At 37.7% G+C, this 16,624-nt stretch overlaps 4 protein-coding genes and 1 non-coding gene across 9 annotated transcripts; 2 read left to right on the plus strand and 3 right to left on the minus strand.

The window, feature by feature from the left end:
• Positions 1-47: 47 nt before the first annotated feature.
• LOC140758872 (uncharacterized) lies at positions 48-1,911 on the plus strand. Of its 2 annotated transcripts, XM_073095253.1 has the most exons (6): positions 48-383; positions 472-544; positions 1,018-1,069; positions 1,156-1,225; positions 1,442-1,543; positions 1,653-1,911. In XM_073095253.1, the coding sequence occupies exons 1-5, from the start codon at positions 309-311 to the stop codon at positions 1,526-1,528; spliced, it is 357 nt and encodes a 118-aa protein (XP_072951354.1). In that variant the 5' UTR covers positions 48-308; the 3' UTR covers positions 1,529-1,543; positions 1,653-1,911. The 2 variants fall into 2 exon arrangements, with proteins under 2 accessions (XP_072951354.1, XP_072951353.1); XM_073095252.1 differs by having other exon boundaries at positions 1,442-1,911.
• On the minus strand, positions 136-219 carry TRNAK-CUU (transfer RNA lysine (anticodon CUU)). Its single transcript has one exon. It is a non-coding gene; the product is annotated as a tRNA-Lys (tRNA).
• Positions 1,912-2,330: 419 nt separating the features above from the next.
• On the minus strand, positions 2,331-4,824 carry LOC140758871 (14-3-3-like protein GF14 iota). Its single transcript, XM_073095251.1, has 7 exons — positions 4,510-4,824; positions 3,633-3,939; positions 3,362-3,449; positions 3,188-3,297; positions 2,969-3,117; positions 2,800-2,852; positions 2,331-2,699 (listed from the first exon to the last, which is right to left on the minus strand). Exons 1-7 carry the CDS (start codon positions 4,568-4,570, stop codon positions 2,694-2,696), a joined length of 774 nt encoding a protein of 257 aa, XP_072951352.1. The 5' UTR covers positions 4,571-4,824; the 3' UTR covers positions 2,331-2,693.
• Positions 4,825-5,124: 300 nt separating this feature from the next.
• Positions 5,125-14,403, minus strand: LOC140758869 (uncharacterized). 4 transcript variants are annotated; one of them, XM_073095246.1, is made up of 18 exons: positions 14,247-14,395; positions 14,082-14,118; positions 13,905-13,984; positions 12,513-12,578; positions 12,367-12,438; positions 11,780-11,852; positions 10,592-10,629; positions 10,403-10,519; positions 9,069-9,182; positions 8,887-8,967; positions 8,727-8,795; positions 8,310-8,387; positions 8,015-8,176; positions 7,009-7,116; positions 6,655-6,723; positions 6,508-6,570; positions 6,274-6,407; positions 5,125-5,696 (listed from the first exon to the last, which is right to left on the minus strand). In XM_073095246.1, exons 1-18 carry the CDS (start codon positions 14,253-14,255, stop codon positions 5,330-5,332), a joined length of 1,737 nt encoding a protein of 578 aa, XP_072951347.1. In that variant the 5' UTR covers positions 14,256-14,395; the 3' UTR covers positions 5,125-5,329. The 4 variants fall into 4 exon arrangements, 3 of the variants coding, with proteins under 3 accessions (XP_072951347.1, XP_072951348.1, XP_072951349.1); XM_073095247.1 differs by having other exon boundaries at positions 13,905-13,981; positions 14,247-14,394; XR_012104167.1 differs by having other exon boundaries at positions 5,557-5,696; positions 6,558-6,570; positions 14,247-14,403.
• Positions 14,404-15,488: 1,085 nt separating this feature from the next.
• Positions 15,489-16,326, plus strand: LOC140759053 (expansin-A2-like). The gene is made up of 2 exons (XM_073095517.1): positions 15,489-15,579; positions 15,707-16,326. The coding sequence occupies exons 1-2, from the start codon at positions 15,489-15,491 to the stop codon at positions 16,324-16,326; spliced, it is 711 nt and encodes a 236-aa protein (XP_072951618.1).
• The last annotated feature ends 298 nt before the right edge of the window (positions 16,327-16,624 follow it).

Below are 16,624 nucleotides of genomic sequence, written 5' to 3' on the forward strand. Positions count from 1 at the left end.
AAGTTTAATTAGGCCTTGGGCTAGCATTAGCATGGAGTCCATCATTAATAAATAGTTGGTAGAAATACTAGAATAGAATATTAAAGCACCAATACTGAAGTTGGAGAAAACAAAAAAGGAGAGAAGAAAATATTACGCCCATCGTGGGGCTCGAACCCACGACTACAAGGTTAAGAGCCTTGCGCTCTACCGACTGAGCTAGACTGAGAAGAAAAAGACTAGGGTTTTGGAACCTCTGATCTCCCGCGTCTGAGGGTTTCTTCCGGAAGAAAGTAACGGAGAAGAAGAAGAAGAAGAAGAAGAAGAAAATGGAAGCTCCGGGGGAGGAGGAACAAGATGGGCTCTCGCAGGCTCCGCTTTCCTCGGCCTCGTCTCTCCCAAAGGTTCCTTCTTTTATCACTATTTTTTCGAGAAAAAATAGCTTTAATCTTGAATTTATTCATTTTTATTTAAATTTGGTGCGCTGTATAGGAGCAATCGCAGGTAGAGTTAGAACTGAGGCTGTTGGAAGCTCTGGAATTCTACCCCCCCTTTAAATTGCAAGGTAATTCTTCTTCGTTATCTTTTCCTAGAATTTACCATTATTTGTTGCATGACCCTTTTAGGTGTTACTAATCCCCTTTTTTGAATTCCTATTTTTATAGATAATAACTCTTGATAATTATGTGTTCTTTACCTGGTGATGATAAATTTAGAGAAAGAGATTGTTATATCCGTGATTTCGAAAAAGTGGTTCATCCAATTTGTTTGAGGTGGATAGTCCTTGAATCACTTCTGAATCCCCATAAATAAGGGAGTAATGCTTCTCTGTATTTCCTCAATATGTTAATATTGAGTATCATCGGGTTAAATTTTGTTTGTAAAATTGAACTCCAATTATGCATACTGAATATGTGTTCATACTTCAGTATCGGAGATTGGTTTGAAGGAAGCTATTATTATCAGTAATATTATAAATTCTCGCTAATACCGATACAATATCTAAACTCATGTTAAATGTCTATTTTTTTATATTAGGCATCCATCGTCATTTCATTCTCTTTGGATTGATGGAATATTTGCAGAAAAGGTAAGTCTTGATTATTAAAGCATACCTCATACACTTGACCGACTGATATTAGTATACATACAACTAACATTATCTCACTCTTACAGCTTGGATAGACACTTCTCAGCAGATGAGGTCTTGCAACTGTTAGATCGCTTCTTCAACCTAGAAATGCTGGTGAGTGAAAACTCTATACTTTATTTTGACTTGTTTTTATTATTATAATAATCACTTGTAGGCTAGAAATAGTATTGAACATTTTTAAAAAACAAAAGCTTTTAGATGTCCACAACTAGATGACTGATGGATAACTTTGTTTAGTTGTAAATGCCATGACTTTCAAATCTTATAGTGAGAAAATATTCTTACTTTAGATGCTACTATTATACGCAGAAACCTGATGATGAAGAGATTGAGAAATTCAATAAAGAGGAGGAATTCTCCTTGCCGCAGGATTACCACATCAAGGAAGAGGAGTAGCATATCTTATCTAGGGTGATTGTTATCTGCATTCTATCAACACTACAACCTCTTTCAAGAATAGCAAGAGTTAGTTCAATTTTAGCATTCTTAATGCAGTCCTTATTTTGCCAACTCTATGCAGAGCTTAATTTCGGGATTAATGGGGTTGCGGCTTCTAACTCATCAACAGTTCATTTTTCATCTGAATTGGGTTTCTTGTTTTTTTTTTATCTGAGAACTTAGATGCCTTCCTTCCTAAGATTCTTATAACTCGGATAGCGGGATAGCGTTTCCAAGCAAGCGCTATTTGATGTGCTACTCTTGCCACTTTGCCAAATGTAAATGTTATTTTGTTTCAGGAAATCAAGGGTAAAAGTTAACTCTCCTGTTGCTAGTCTGAAGTGGTTTCTTTTATTTCTGTGATCACCTAGTTGACTGTCGTAGAGTACACAAATCCATTTTGTATATAGAAATTGTTGCAGGGGGAATTTTGCCAAATCCATTTTGCCCCAAGGAAATGAAAAACAAATTGTTTGCTCCTGATAATGAATGTAACATATGGCATTGCAAAATGGAAAGAAAAAATGGTGGTTGGTAGATTTTGCTTGTCACAAGGCTGCCATAGTTAGTACAAATTAATAGCCTACTAATGCAACTCAATGGTCTTCCCTTGTGAGATGGCACCGTTACACTAGAGAATGTACAAGTTAAATCACAAATTACATATACACCAATCGAGTAAGGTTAATAATATAATAAGGAACCAGTAAAAGGATCCATAGAAGTGCCAATAAAGAGATCCAGACACTTTTCTTTCATAGGTTTCTTAATGAGTAGTCGTTCGTTTGAAGCCTTAAGAAACCGGCAGAGTTTAGCAGTACAAATAAGGAAAAGGAAACAACACCACCTAATACATCATTTCACTAACCTAAGACATTTAACAGTTAAGGCGCTTTCAAATAAAACATAAAAAGGGTAGAAAGAAAGGGAGATGATCAACGCTGAGGAAGGTTAGATACATCAAGGGAGCCACCTTCTTATCCTGATAACCGAAGAGAAAAAGAGGATTCCCTGCTTTGACCCAGATGTCATACATGGATTGAAAAGCTACTGCAACCCTCTTGAGGATTCTCAATTCCAAAAGTATGCCTCCATTGCATGTCTACCGACACAACCATCCTCGCTAGTTCTGCAACAAGAAAAGTACAGTTACTAAACCTATATTTGAAAGACAATATCATGCAATAAAAGCACGACTAGGGAGAACTGATCGGCGAAACGCTATGCACCTGAGGCTCTGCAGCTGCTTTGGCCTCCTCTCCTCCTTTGTAACCGTCTTCGGCTGCAAAATTTTATGAGTTTCAGCATACGGGAGTAAGACTATGGATCAAAAGGACTAGGAGTAAATATAAATCATCTTTGGAAGGATATGAGACTATCTATCAAACTCTAAATCACCTCCATCCTCAGGTAAATCAGATGTCCAGAGTGTAAGATTGTCTCTCAGCAACTGCATGATCAAAGTGCTATCCTTGTACGACTCCTCACTCAAGGAATCAAGCTCTGCAATTGCCTCATCAAATGCTTGCTTTGCCAAATGGCATGCCCTGGAAATGTTTCAACATTATTGAAAAGATAATTCTGAACATTTTTCAAATGTTTGAATGTAAATAATACCTCTCAGGGGAGTTCATGATTTCATAGTAGAAGACCGAGAAGTTCAGAGCAAGACCAAGACGGATAGGATGCGTAGGGGACAGATCACTGCTGGCTGTATTTGAGGCAGCCTAAAATAAAAGGAAATATATCAAAAGAGTAAAGATTTATGATAAGGACAAATGTTGGACATGCCTGATAGCCCTTCAAAGATTGATCAGCAGCTTCTTTCTTTTCTTGGTCAGTCTTGAACTCAGCAAGATAGCGGTAGTAATCACCCTTCCTGTATCACATACAATGAATTTAGTACTCAAAAAAAGCTTTACCAGAGGTTCCCACAAGCAGCAATTGGTTAACAAGCTTCCACTCCCAGGACGGTTAATAGAGAAAGCTGTAGATTCTCCACTCTCCGGCTGTGCTTATGAAAAATACAAGCAAAAAAAGATTAAGTAGCAGCTAAACTTACATCTTGTAATAAAATACAGTAGATTCTCCAGAGCCAGAAGAAGGAACTAGATGCTGATCGATGATGGATAAGATGTCATTGCATATCTTTGTGAGTTCATCTTCAACTTTCTGGCGATAACCTTTGATCAGTTTGACATTCTGTTCATTCCCTTTTGACTCTTCTTTTTGCTCAATGGAGGACATGATGCGCCATGAAGCTCGGCGAGCCCCGATAACATTCTTGTAACCCACCGAAAGGAGATTCCTTTCTTCAACAGTCAGCTCAACGTCAAGCTCAGCGACCTTCTTCATGCTTTCAACCATTTCTGGATTAAAGATAGCAATCAAATTGATAGTTATCTTATGTACGAACGAGCAATTATACATTTACTATTAGCAAAAATTGACAAAGAGTCGTCTTTGGTGTACCTTGAAGAGGTAATTACCCTTTTCAACACTAGGAATAAACATGACAAGAAATAGATATCTTCATTTGTCATGGTTCATTGCGGCACAACTTTAAATCATACGATCCTTCTATAAAAATTCTTTTTTTTTCAGGAAAAATTATCCGTTGCTACAAAACTTTTCAATTGTCATTCGTATCCCAGTAACATAACCTTAAGAAAAATGGCAGCAAAGAGGAACGTCAATAAGAAAACCAAATCTCGAAAGACTTAAAAATATTACGGAATCGCAAAGAGAAATGAAGAAAAGCTTTGAAAATTAAAAGAAAAGAAAAGTAGGCACAAGACAATTTTTTCTAAAAGGCAATACGATTTAGACTAAGATTTCAGCAAAGAAAAATCGGTAATAGCTCGAATCTACATCACAGAAGGAGGACCAAAATACGGAATAAACTATAAAAAAAGGCGAGATCAGATGAGAGCACTCACCGTCATATCTCTCAGCTTGCTCTGCGAGCTTCGCCACGTAGACATGGTTCTCCCTCTCCATTTCACCACCTCTCGAGGTAAAAACCAAAGAGCCTTCTTCGAACCCTAAAAAGTAACTGCGTTGGAGAGAGATCAAATGATCCGAAAAGAGCGATGGGCGGTACTTGTAACGATGGTGGGACCGTTAAAGGCTCGAACCCTTTCCGGTACCCGATGACCGCGATCCAGCCGTCCGTTTCCCTCATCGAGAGATCACCGCACGAATCGTCACGTGGACGGAGTCGTGGGGTTCGCCAGTCCAATCAGTCCGCCCTCGCCGTGATATGGGGACGTGGCCACGTGGGGCCCATTTTGGCTGTCGTCTCTCAAAATACTGAAAAAATGGTAAAATTAAAAATTATATATATATATGTATTCTTTGCATGGTGATGATGTATTAATCCGTAATCTCGAGTTTGAATGCGTGTGAACGTAAATTTTTCTGTGAAAAAAATTAAAAATATAGATTGCATATTATGTGCCTGTTTTTTGATGTATTGAGCTCATAATATAATCTATTTATTTGTTTTGGAGAAAGATTAGCCCCTATGTATAATTCATAATTAGCCTACAAACTCACCCAAAATAAACAAGCATATTTATAAGTTGTTATATGGTCTTCAAACAACATAATATTACAACACCGGCTGTCTCGCTACAAATAATCACTAAAAAAAAAACTCATGAGGTATTCGTTACTCAAGAGGATAAACATCAGTCATGTCCCTATGGTCTCTGCCGATCTAATAAGAACAGGCTTGACGACCTGACCTGTCATCAGCTATAAAGGTTCACCTGTGAAAGGATCAAACCTATATGGTTGTCCGGTGAATGGATCAAACTTGATTCGAGGACGTTCTGCAGGGCGTTCGGAGAATGGATCGAACTTGATTTGAGGACGTTCAGCAGGGCGTTCGGCGAATAGATCCAACTTGATTCGAGGACGTTCAGCAGGGCGTTCAGCGGAGGATGTAAACTGAGAATCGGATCTGTTGCCGATCTTATAGTCCATGAAGGATGGATGTAGCTTTCCATACGAGGATGTGGTTTCTCCCAATTTTGTACCACTTGATTGGGACAAGAGGGGATCATCACGGAGTGAATAAGTATAGGGATGTACACCTGGGGAGGAGCTATAGCTGCTGTACCTGCAAACAAGTTAGATGTCTCTCATAAAGTTCCCAATGCAATCTAACAGTTCACCAACTGCAGCAAGAGGCTCTTTAGAAAGATACCAAGTGAATAATTGATAGAAAATGCATGAAATTGGCGACAAAGATACCAAGTGAATAATTGACAGAAAATATACGAATTTTTCAACAAATACTTTACAAGAGATTAACATTGAATTAGAAAGGAGTTCTACTGAACTACTAGACTGGATAGCATGAAGAGAATTATGCGACTTGTTATATGACTCAACGAGCTCGCCAGTTGTCTTTGTGCAACACTAACATTAGATAGAGAGTAAAAATAACTAAGCAGGGTGATCAACTAAAATGGCAGGCTACAAAATGAAAATTCATATGAGATGGGAGACTGTCCATGAAAAGAAAAATGATAAGAAAATGCAAAGAATGATTAACTCTAAATACCGAGTAAAGAACTGGAAGAAACTCTTTAATAGAAGAAACTGATGTAAGTTAAAATTAAAAATTAGAAAAGGTTGCAAAAAGACCTGATAAATAAATAATGACGTGACAGTCCAAGCAAATGTATACTGACCTAGCAGAAGTATGATCAATTCCTTGCCCATGATGCGGGGCTCCTAAATTAAGCAGTGCAGAATCCTTGGCTATATAATTACTTCTTGGGAGGAGTGATGGGTTCCCTCCGAAAGCAAATTTGTCCATATGGTGCTGCAAATGACAAAAGAGAGGATCTTCAATGAAAAATAAATAAATAAAACACAAGCGAGGGTAAAGAGAGTTCAAGAACAATAGGAAATGTCAAATAAACCTTAGCAACCAAAGAAGAAAAGTATGCTCCTTTATCAAGTTTGTATCTACCTGATAATATGAACTGCAAACCACATCCAAGAAGAATGATGAAGAGGTTGAATCAGAGAATGGAATTCACACAACTATGTGCATGAAAATTACAAACCTGATCAAGGACTGCTATAGCAGCTGATTCTGGAAGCTCCTTGAGACTAGTAATGCAATGGATATCAACCTGCCAAAGAGTGAAATAGATTCATCGATGAAACAAATGAAAGAATAATGGTTGCAAGGCTTTCTGCATAATAAATTAACAAGAAATACTATAAGAAAGAAGGGGGGAAATGCTTCAGACGAGCAATAGGTGGCCTGATTCATTCCAATGACAGTATGCATCATATTGCTTTTCTACAAGTAGGACTTCTTCCCAACATTTCTCTTTCATTGCCTACTATGTTGATTAAGAACGCGTTAAAGAAAAGTTATAGAAGGGACACTAATGTTAATTAGCATAGCTTACATCATATCGAGTAGCAATTCCAAGACGCAATACTTGAAGCAAGCGTTCTTTTACTGCTGAAGGTAATGATAAAACAGCTGTTTCATATGGATCTGCAGAGGCAGGCACCTAAACAACACAGGGACCCAAAAAAGGATGAGAGAGAGAGAGAATTTGAGCTACTAAAGATATTTTATAGCATTCATAATTTCCCATCCCCCAAATAAGATGATGATGACCGGTAAACTATGATACTCCAATTAAAGAAAACAGACTACAAAAGAAAATATAACCAAAGCAAATAATTGGAGATTATTTATAATTCAGAATATAACTACATGATATCTAAGGAATGCTAGAAAAATGAAGTGAAAAGTGACATTTCACAGCATGTAGAATTGTAGACAACCCACATAATTGGGAGTAAAAGCTTGGATGTAACAGTAACTATTTGCAGGATGATGCTTCTTTTTGTATCCAAGCAACATAAGAAAACAGTACTGCTATGCTACTTCCCTTGATCTGCATAGGTGCCATGTGAGCCCCGGATGGACCAAGATAAGACAGGATCTCAATTCTAGATGAAGCTTCAAAATAGAGGGCATGACAGTAGAGAAACAATTATATTGAGATTCATATAGTAAGCCCTTGTCTAGGTTTTCTTTCATTAAATTCTCACTTGAAGAATTGGTTGGGAGGAAAATAAGCAATCTTTTGGAGTGGGCCAGGTTCAGGCAACTGTAGTTTTTTCAGGGAATTCCCAGTTAGGATCTTGCCCTATCTTCTTCAGGCTGAAACAATACCTTTTCCAGGCACAAAATAAACATTAGGCTGGCTATTAGGTTGCTCAGGCCGATGCAGCCCATTGACACTCCCAATCATGAATAACTACAATTAGATCGTAGAGGCTTGTTTTCATTCATTTTACCCCTTGCAACATGGTCTTGATTAAAACTAGTTTGTCAATTCGCATCCTTTTAAAGAAAGAAGATGCAAGAGTGATCATGCAGAAAATAGTGGACACTACCATATTAGCAAGTCTTGGTGCTTTTGTTTGCCGATCCAATGAATTATGAACATGACTCTCATAAGAATAATCAGGTGGATCTTTGGATTTATTTCCTGGTTCACTTTTGGCCTCATCACGGACACGCTTCCTGTCCTTTTCCGCAGGTCTAGCAACTGACACCTACAATGAAATAAATCATACCCAGGTGATTCTGCAAATTATACTAAAACTAGCAGAAGTAAATACAAAATTTCGAAGTAATGACAAGAGCAGCTCCAGAGATAATTTCAGAGGTTACTATTCCATGACATGCCTGGATCTTAAAACTTGGGCCTCTATGGGGTCCTTGTATTGTTTTCCCATCCATTTCCTTGATTGCATTATCTAGGTCCTGTCAAAAGAAAAACCTAAAAATTCCAAAACATGATTTGTGCACCACTGATGTCACATAAGAAGAGAAAAAAATTGGAACTGCACAAGATGGCAGTCAGACAAAATATTTAACGTTTAGATGAATTTTACACATATTTATCTTACATCTATTGGCAAGAGTGATACCATCAGTAGGCTTTTTATGCCATAATCACCACAAGCAAAATAAATAGAACTGCTTCTCTTCTTAGTTCAGTTCAGATCAATAAAGGAAGATATGATTATAGGGCACATAAGATGCAAAGAAAGCAAAAATATGTGTTGATGAGTTTCATGAATGGAACACAGCAACACTTACTGAACGCTTGGCAAAGTGAACAAATCCAACTGGAAAATGACCCTTTCTTGATAATGCTACCCTCTCCACCTAAGAGAAAAAGAATAGCACGGTTGATAAAAACTTTGCTTTAGAACCTAGCAACCTAGCACTAACTTGTATTTGTTAAGCACTGATTCACCTTTCCAAGTGGTTCAAAGAGTTTCTTCAAATACTCTTCATCAGAACTTGTTGGTAAATTTCCAACAAAAGCAGTCTTGATCTGGAATAGAGGTGAAGAAGAATAAAGTGAGATTATAAATCAATGTAACATCAGTTACATATGTATCTTTATATCCCAACAGAAAAATAACCATCCATTACCTTTGCCATCTCTTCTGGATCAATCTCAGGCTCTTCAGCCCAGTCTATTGAGGGATGCAACCCACCAAGCAGAAAGTCTGATTTTGACCCAATGCGATATGCACGTGCAGCATCCTGTGATTGATATTTTCAAGAGGAGAAGATCAAAGGTCTATGATCTACTTGGCAGATTATTGATTTTTACAAGTGGTTCCCAAGATGATATGATAGATGGGGAAGATTGATGCAATCATAGTGATAAATATCACGATTAGCGATTAGCTGCAACTGACTTAATTAGAAGTAATTCCATCATAATCTTATAGATACACTTGCTTCCCGTCTTTTAGATCTAAGTCATGATGGACTGAAGCAAACACGTAACGACGTGCTATGGCAAATTATAATTCTGGACATAATAAAAATCAACTGTGAGAACAATTAGAAACACAAGGTCAAGGAATATGTTTGATCTTAGGGCCTGTTTGGGTACATTGGCAAAATTTTCAATAAGAGTTTTAACATGTCGGAATAAAAAAGTGCAACTAAAGGATCATATATGATCCTCTTAGGATTGACTCAATTTTTTTTGTTTAGGTATTCGGGGAAATTTTAGAGGAAAAAATAGAGAGAAGGGAGATGGAGGGGGATGAGGAGGAGGATATGTGCGGACGTGGTGGCGAGAGGAGGAGGAGATAATAGGGTGGTGAGAGGGGAGGAGGAGGGAGAGAGAGAGAAATGGGGAAGGGGAAGGGAGAAAGAAAAGAGTGAGGAAGTAGCATAGGAAAACGACATAAGGTCATACTTATTCTTTTCCCCACTTAGGAGAGAGCTAGTTCCAACAGAAACTTTTCTGTGAAATGCTTTTCAAACACCCAAATAGAAAATGTTTCCTATCCCTCTGGAATTTCCTAAGGAAAATCTAAATCCCACAGACTCCTATAGAATTCTTTTTCTATCCAAACATGCCCTCCCTCTCTCCCTCCCTCTCTCCAATGTTACAAACTTACAATCAATACTGACAAGAAAATTACAAGGGCAATGCTCAAAGTTTGCACAAGTGGAAATCAAATAAAATGTTGTAAAAAGGTTTGACTGATATAAGTGCATCAAGATATAAATTTATGAGTAGATAGTGTGAGATTGGTGGAGACCTGCAAGATAAACCAATATGTGAGTCAACCACAAAAACAATGAAATCATCGTTAAGAATTACCAAACAGCAGAGGTGAATGATATAAAAAACCACTTCACATGCATCCGTAAGCAAATTGCAAGAAGTAATGAAGACAAACGACAATATGTAAATCAACCAAATAAGAGAAAGATAAACTAAACAAGGTCAACATTCTCACTGCATGAGAAGAGAATCGGACAAAAGCAAATCCTCGGTTCAGTTGCTTTCTTCCAGCAGAAGAATTTTCAGAGCTTGAAGGCATTGCAAGCTCTACAGATAAAACATCTTGAAATGCCTGCAAATACAAGAAGCAGAGGTGCTTAAAGACAAGTTTGATAATTCTAAGTGTAACAACTGAAATGTGTACCTGGCGCACCAACTTATCAAATTCTTCTGAGCACCATTCTAGAATATATTAACAAACAAAACAATAAAATGTAGTAAGTAGATGCTAAGAGTTTTATTAATGACATACAGTATCCATATCATAACCAAGAAGCGTTTGTCATAGAAGTTGGTACAAGGTTAAAAGTTGTGCTGCATTAAGCTATTTAAAAGTTTCCAGTATCTGACATGACATGATAACTGTGTGAACTGGTTTTGAAGCCTTTTAATAGAAAGCAAGGTTCATCCTAGGGATGAAGATGGATCGAATACGAACTGAATAATGCTCAACCTATATTTGGATTCATATTTTAGGTCTGAATATAAATTTAGATACGAGTATTGAACGAATAGCAAAATTTAAAATCATATCCTAACTAAACGGATACGGATTAGATAATTTTCGAATAGAGGATTGATTAATGCGAATCGAATTTTAAATGAATTATGATATTTCTTTTGGAGGCAATTAACATAAAATATTAAGAGTTTCAAAATAAATAATTTTTTTGCATGTCAAATACATATAAATTTAGCAAAATCAATCTCTAGAAATAATATATAGCACATATTAGTAACAATATTAATATTCATCATTTAAATAAACGAACTAAAAATTGTAAACCATTCAAAAAGATGCAACTATACAGATGTCCGATTTTCGTGTCCGAAAAATTATATTCAACCTATATCCGTATCTGTATTCAGGTTTTTTACCCGTACCTGAATCTGTATCCGTTTTTCTTTTTCAAAAATCCTGCTTGTATCTAAGTCCGTATTCGGATCACATAGAAATTTTTATTCAAATCCAATCCGAATCTAGTCAAATAGCGGGTCAGGGCAGAGTTAATCTGACCCGTTTTCACCCCTAGTCCAACCACAATACTTAAAGAAGATATATGATGCTTAAAGGAATCTACAATGTTGATTTATTGAAGCTCATGGAATCATAGGATAAACCTCCGTAGCCTTCATTTAGAATACGTCTGTATAACAAAGTAAATTATCCTATATGGGACCTTGGACTTGTCTCAAGGAAATCCTATTGTTAATGGATGATTGATGTAAATGCCCTATTTTAACAAAGCAATGGATAAATTAGAGATGTCAACCTAATATATTGTGGACGCATTCATGAATGTGTGACAAAAATATTATACAACTACCTTACCTTTCCGAAGATTTCCAAAGAATAAGGAATCTTGATCTGACGAAAGAGCCACACCTATATTCTTTCCTTGGAGCTGAAAGAGGTCAGTATACAAAATTATAACTAGAATATAATGAACTCCAAAACACAAACTACATGATGAAATTTCAAAGGTTATCACCTACACACTACACGAAAAATCTCAACCCAAGTATTGATGTCAATCTTAAACATTTTCACGAAATGTTAAAACCAATTGCCAGCCAACTTTCACTTCTAATGCTACAACTGTACGTGGTACTGGGAAAAGGCGGCCACTATTCTGACAATAAACTATCATCCTAAGAAGGTGTCTAGGTGTCCAGAGAAGGTTTGGTGCAGAGAAAATAAATCCTTCTAACAATAAAAAGTTGCATGAGAATAGTCTATTGTTCACAAAGAAACATATACAAAGTTCGAATTGAGATGACAATAACAATGAAACTAATAATGCAAGCTCCACCCACATAAACATGTCTATAGACTCTACACCATAGTACATACTTGCACCAATAGAAACAACAATTAGGTAATACACAAGGGTGACAACTAAGATTAATATTCTTTACCATGACTCTGTTCTTTTCCTTTTGAGCTTGCAAAGCGGCCTCCTTAGTCATGAAACGCACAAAACAAAATCCCTGAAAAGATCCCAAATAATAAGTATCTTAACAGTTGGCCATAACCTCCAAATGAAGAGAAAGGGAGGTCAGACCTTTGAATTACCACTCTGGTCCTTCATCATTCGTACTTCAATGATCTCTCCACAAGGAGAAAACAGCTGCAAAATATCGTAAAGAAAAGAATGTAAACCATTCTGCCGCATATTGATAAACAGTGCAACTAAATGAATTGCCCTTTTGGTATCAAATTCATCACAAGCTTAGCAGGACCACATTAATTTCTAGATTCAACTGTTTGCAGCTAGAAGGGTAAGGTGTGTGCAGAAACAAAAGATAATAATTACTTATGAACAGCATATACACTTCTTTTCCATATCAAAAAGTCAATGTTTAGTCTATAATAAATGCCACATTCAGTGTTCCATGAAATGTACTAGAAGTCAGCAAAGCCTAAAAATGCAACATTTTCCTCATAAATTTGTAAAGGATAACATGATTTCCCATTGCTAATGGCCTTGAACAACTAAATCTAACACTTCCAACATAACGTACGATCTAATAACTAAATTCCAGGGTTACTTTAGTGCAAAAAAGCATGGAAGAAGAAATAGATTACCTCAGTCCATCGATTTGTGCACAAATAATGGAGGGAAGTTCTTCCTTAATTTTTTATTCGCATCAACTTTTGGAGAAACACAAAAATCGGAAGATTGAGAAGAGACTCAAATTTTCCTTACGAAAATAAACAAAACTAAAAAATTCCCTTTGGCCACACGCCTATTGGACTATTTATAGGCTAACAAAAGACTCAAAAAAACCTAATCCGACAAAAAGACAAACATTCCATTGATGGACAGTTTTGATCCAGACTCAAAATCCTAGTTTGAGGTAAACTAAGAAACTGAAACAAATGAAATCAAATTCCGAGTTCTACACCGTAAGATATAAGCAAAATAAAACTTTTCTAAAATGGCAAAATTGCTGATTTCCAGGCCTAAATGATAGAATTTGGCTGAAATCCACCTTGGGTCACTACAAGTCTACAAACTTTGTTTGTTGTATAAATCAGAAACACGTCTTCCCTTGGGAAACCAAATCTCATTCAATTCTGAACTCATCACAGCTTGCTTTCTTGTTCAGTGTAAAATTCCTTTCCTTTTTTAATAAAAATAATTTCAGAATGTTTGATTTCTCATCCAAATCTCTTGAATATATCAGTAGATTATATTTTAATTTTGGATCCTTCAAATAAACCAAAATTATCTTTTTCTCCTCCTCCATTACTTTATGGCATCTCCTCTCTTCAAAAATGATCATATCTAACCAAAAATAGAAAACAATTTGAAAAGGAAAAGAAGAACAAATGATCACATTCTAACAAGTAATTTTCTGCTAAGCTACATATGTGATAATTTCTCCTTGAATCTGTTCACTAAGAAAATAGCAAAGGAGAACAAAGGCGCATGGTGTGGATATAAGCAGACCTCTCTGATCATGCTTTCCGTCACAGTACGGGGCAGACCACCAACAAATATCTCTGAGCCTTTAACAAAACGATGCTCTGCTGAAGAAGCACTACCACACTCCATCAGCTCTCGACGTATCACATGCCGCTTGTCATATAATCTACTAAAGAATTAATATCAGAAGGAAAACCTTACCTTGCTCATTAGAAGCACCATACGACGTCTTCTTTACCTACAAATAGAATGGCTAATGAAATCACTATTCTGAAGTCATCGTGGATGCTAATATCAGCTCGAAATCGAAAAATTATCCAGATTACGCGTAAGAATTTAGAGGATTAGGGATCGGATATCGAATACCTTAAACATTGTGAAATTGAGTACTTCGGAGAGTAGCTCCGAACCGATCGAGTTGAAACCCTAGAGAGGGAAAGACGACGAGGGAAGTCGGAAAGCCGGGAGGAGAAAATAGCAGCGGATATTTATTGACGTCAGAGTTTGACGTAATTGCTCTATTGCCACCGAGTCTCAAATGGCTAAAATAGTAAATTGCCGCCGCGGTAACGTAGCAAACAAGTCGCCGAAGATTATATTTTCCGAGCCGCTTCAGATCCTGACAAACATAGGCAACGTCTGCGGAATTCTTCGTTGTTATTACTCTCCTCTCGCATAATTTGCACTGAAAACCTCAACAAAGGGGAAATTATTTTCACTCCTAGAAGAGGGTAACGAAATGGCGTGCAACTATGAGTTTCCAATTTTTGCATTTTAAATTTATTAGCACAACAGAATAGTTATCTTTATGTCGCATATTTCAATCAAACACTGCAATCGTTATATTCCAAGGAACGCGGAAAGCAGAGTACTGCGAGATTTCAACGGCAGTAAATGAACATTTTGAATGGCTTGAATAGATGACAGTGGTGTGTCAATTAATTCACAAAAGATATATGCTAGTAGGAATTAATTCTTTGCTGTAATATACAAGTATAATGGTTTGGGAGGTCATAAATTTAAAGCCAACTCTGAATAAATTTGTTATGGACAAATTGTTGGTTGTTGATGATTTCTTGATTTGGTGGCTGGGCTCGGTTTTACTTAATTGCTCAACGATGTGTTGACTTAAAGAAGTAGCTCGGCATTACAATGGCTTTAAGTAAAAAGCTCGACGGCACAGAGTTTAGATAGGATAACTTTGTATATTCAGTAAAAACTTGATAAAATATAAATATTTTTTTTATCAACTGGGGGTTAACATTTTGTCCAACTCATACTTAGTATTTGAGCTCTTGAATAATTAAAAGAAAAATTAGAATGGTTATCAGAAATCCCAAATTAGCGAGTTAATTAGTATAAGACAGGCTCTATTACAATAAATGAAAAGGTAATGGTCCTACAAATTCATCTTAAATCCCAATCGCTGGACATAAATGGCATGAACTTGCCTACTTTGCCAACTTTCTATCCAATGCCACGCACTGCCTAGAAATATCATCTGGCTTCGTCTACGTTACACAATAAAGCAGCAGAAATTCGATCGAAAGAAGTCCGAGGGTGGCGAAGATGGATACGAACGTGTTCTTCTATGTCTTAGCAGTAACAATGGCTGCCATGGCGCTTAGAGCAATGGCTCAAGATTGGGATACGGCGCACGCCACCTTCTATGGGGATATGTCTGGAGGAGAGACTATGCGTGAGTGTCTCTCTTACAATTTTATAAGGAGATTTTGTCCTTAATTTACATTGAAGATGTAACAATCAGTTCAATTTTTCTTCTTTTTTTTTTTTCCAAAAAGATATCTTTTAACTATATCATGCAGAAGGAGCATGCGGCTATGGCGACCTCTTTAAGCAAGGCTACGGCCTCGAGACGGCGGCGCTGAGCACCGCCCTCTTCAACAGCGGGCTCATCTGCGGCGCCTGCTACGAGCTCCAATGCTACGACGACCAGGAATGGTGCGCGCCGGGCAGCATCACCATCACAGCCACCAACTTCTGCCCGCCGAACTACTCCAAGCCCAACGACGACGGCGGGTGGTGCAACACCCCTCTCAAGCACTTCGACCTCTCCATGCCCATGTTCGTCAAGATCGTCAAGGGCTACCACGCCGGCATCGTCCCGGTGCAGTTCCGCCGCGTGCCCTGCGTTAAAAAGGGCGGGATGCGGTTCGAGATCAAGGGAAACCCGTACTGGATTCTCGTCTTGGTGTACAATGTCGCTGGGGCCGGGGACGTCACGGCGGTGGCGGTGAAGGGGGAGAAGACGGGGTGGATCGCGATGACGAGGAACTGGGGGCAGAACTGGCAGACCAACGTGCAGATCGTCGGGCAGGGCTTGTCGTTCCAGGTGACGGCAAGCGACGGGAGGATGGTGGAGTCCGATGATGTTGCTCCGGCGAACTGGCAGTTCGGCCAGAACTTTGAGGGAGCGCAGTTTTGAAGAACATGAGTGAGGCTATATTTAGTATTAATTTTGATGATTTCATATATGTTACCGCAGTGAGATTAAATGCAACTTTAATAAAAGAAATTTTTTTTTTGTCAACCTTATATTAACATAATTCAGACAATAATATAGACCAAAATCTATGTATTTGTATTCTGCTTCATAAATCACAACTCCTCGTCCTTTCTTCCGACTTGGTTAATGAGCAGGAGGGGAATTAAAGAGAGCGGAGTCCGAGAGGCGATTCTACAACTCACTATAGTTGGATATTCTCTGATGTCTCTATTGTTGA

The sequence above is a fragment of the Typha angustifolia genome, chromosome 4 (genome assembly GCF_048772165.1).
Source record: "Typha angustifolia cultivar Huaian chromosome 4, ASM4877216v1, whole genome shotgun sequence".
In the NCBI taxonomy this organism is placed as follows: Eukaryota; Viridiplantae; Streptophyta; class Magnoliopsida; order Poales; family Typhaceae; genus Typha; species Typha angustifolia.

What these genes read in the sequence shown, in the direction of transcription:
- LOC140758872 (XM_073095252.1), top strand. Translation starts at nt 309, where the DNA reads ATGGAAGCTCCGGGGGAGGAGGAACAAGATGGGCTCTCGCAGGCTCCG. An exon ending in CGGCCTCGTCTCTCCCAAAG is followed by an intron (nt 384 to 471) that starts GTTCCTTCTTTT and finishes TGCGCTGTATAG; the next exon opens with GAGCAATCGCAGGTAGAGTT. An exon ending in TCTTCAACCTAGAAATGCTG is followed by an intron (nt 1,226 to 1,441) that starts GTGAGTGAAAAC and finishes TATTATACGCAG; the next exon opens with AAACCTGATGATGAAGAGAT.
- LOC140758871 (XM_073095251.1), bottom strand. Translation starts at nt 4,570, where the DNA reads ATGGAGAGGGAGAACCATGTCTACGTGGCGAAGCTCGCAGAGCAAGCT. An exon ending in GCAAGCTGAGAGATATGACG is followed by an intron (nt 3,940 to 4,509) that starts GTGAGTGCTCTC and finishes TCTTTAATCCAG; the next exon opens with AAATGGTTGAAAGCATGAAG. An exon ending in AATCTTTGAAGGGCTATCAG is followed by an intron (nt 3,298 to 3,361) that starts GCATGTCCAACA and finishes CTTTTATTTTAG; the next exon opens with GCTGCCTCAAATACAGCCAG.
- LOC140758869 (XM_073095246.1), bottom strand. An exon ending in CGGAAAGCATGATCAGAGAG is followed by an intron (nt 12,579 to 13,904) that starts GTCTGCTTATAT and finishes GATATTTTGCAG; the next exon opens with CTGTTTTCTCCTTGTGGAGA. An exon ending in TCTTTGAACCACTTGGAAAG is followed by an intron (nt 8,796 to 8,886) that starts GTGAATCAGTGC and finishes TTTTTCTCTTAG; the next exon opens with GTGGAGAGGGTAGCATTATC.
- LOC140759053 (XM_073095517.1), top strand. Translation starts at nt 15,489, where the DNA reads ATGGCTGCCATGGCGCTTAGAGCAATGGCTCAAGATTGGGATACGGCG. An exon ending in GTCTGGAGGAGAGACTATGC is followed by an intron (nt 15,580 to 15,706) that starts GTGAGTGTCTCT and finishes TATATCATGCAG; the next exon opens with AAGGAGCATGCGGCTATGGC.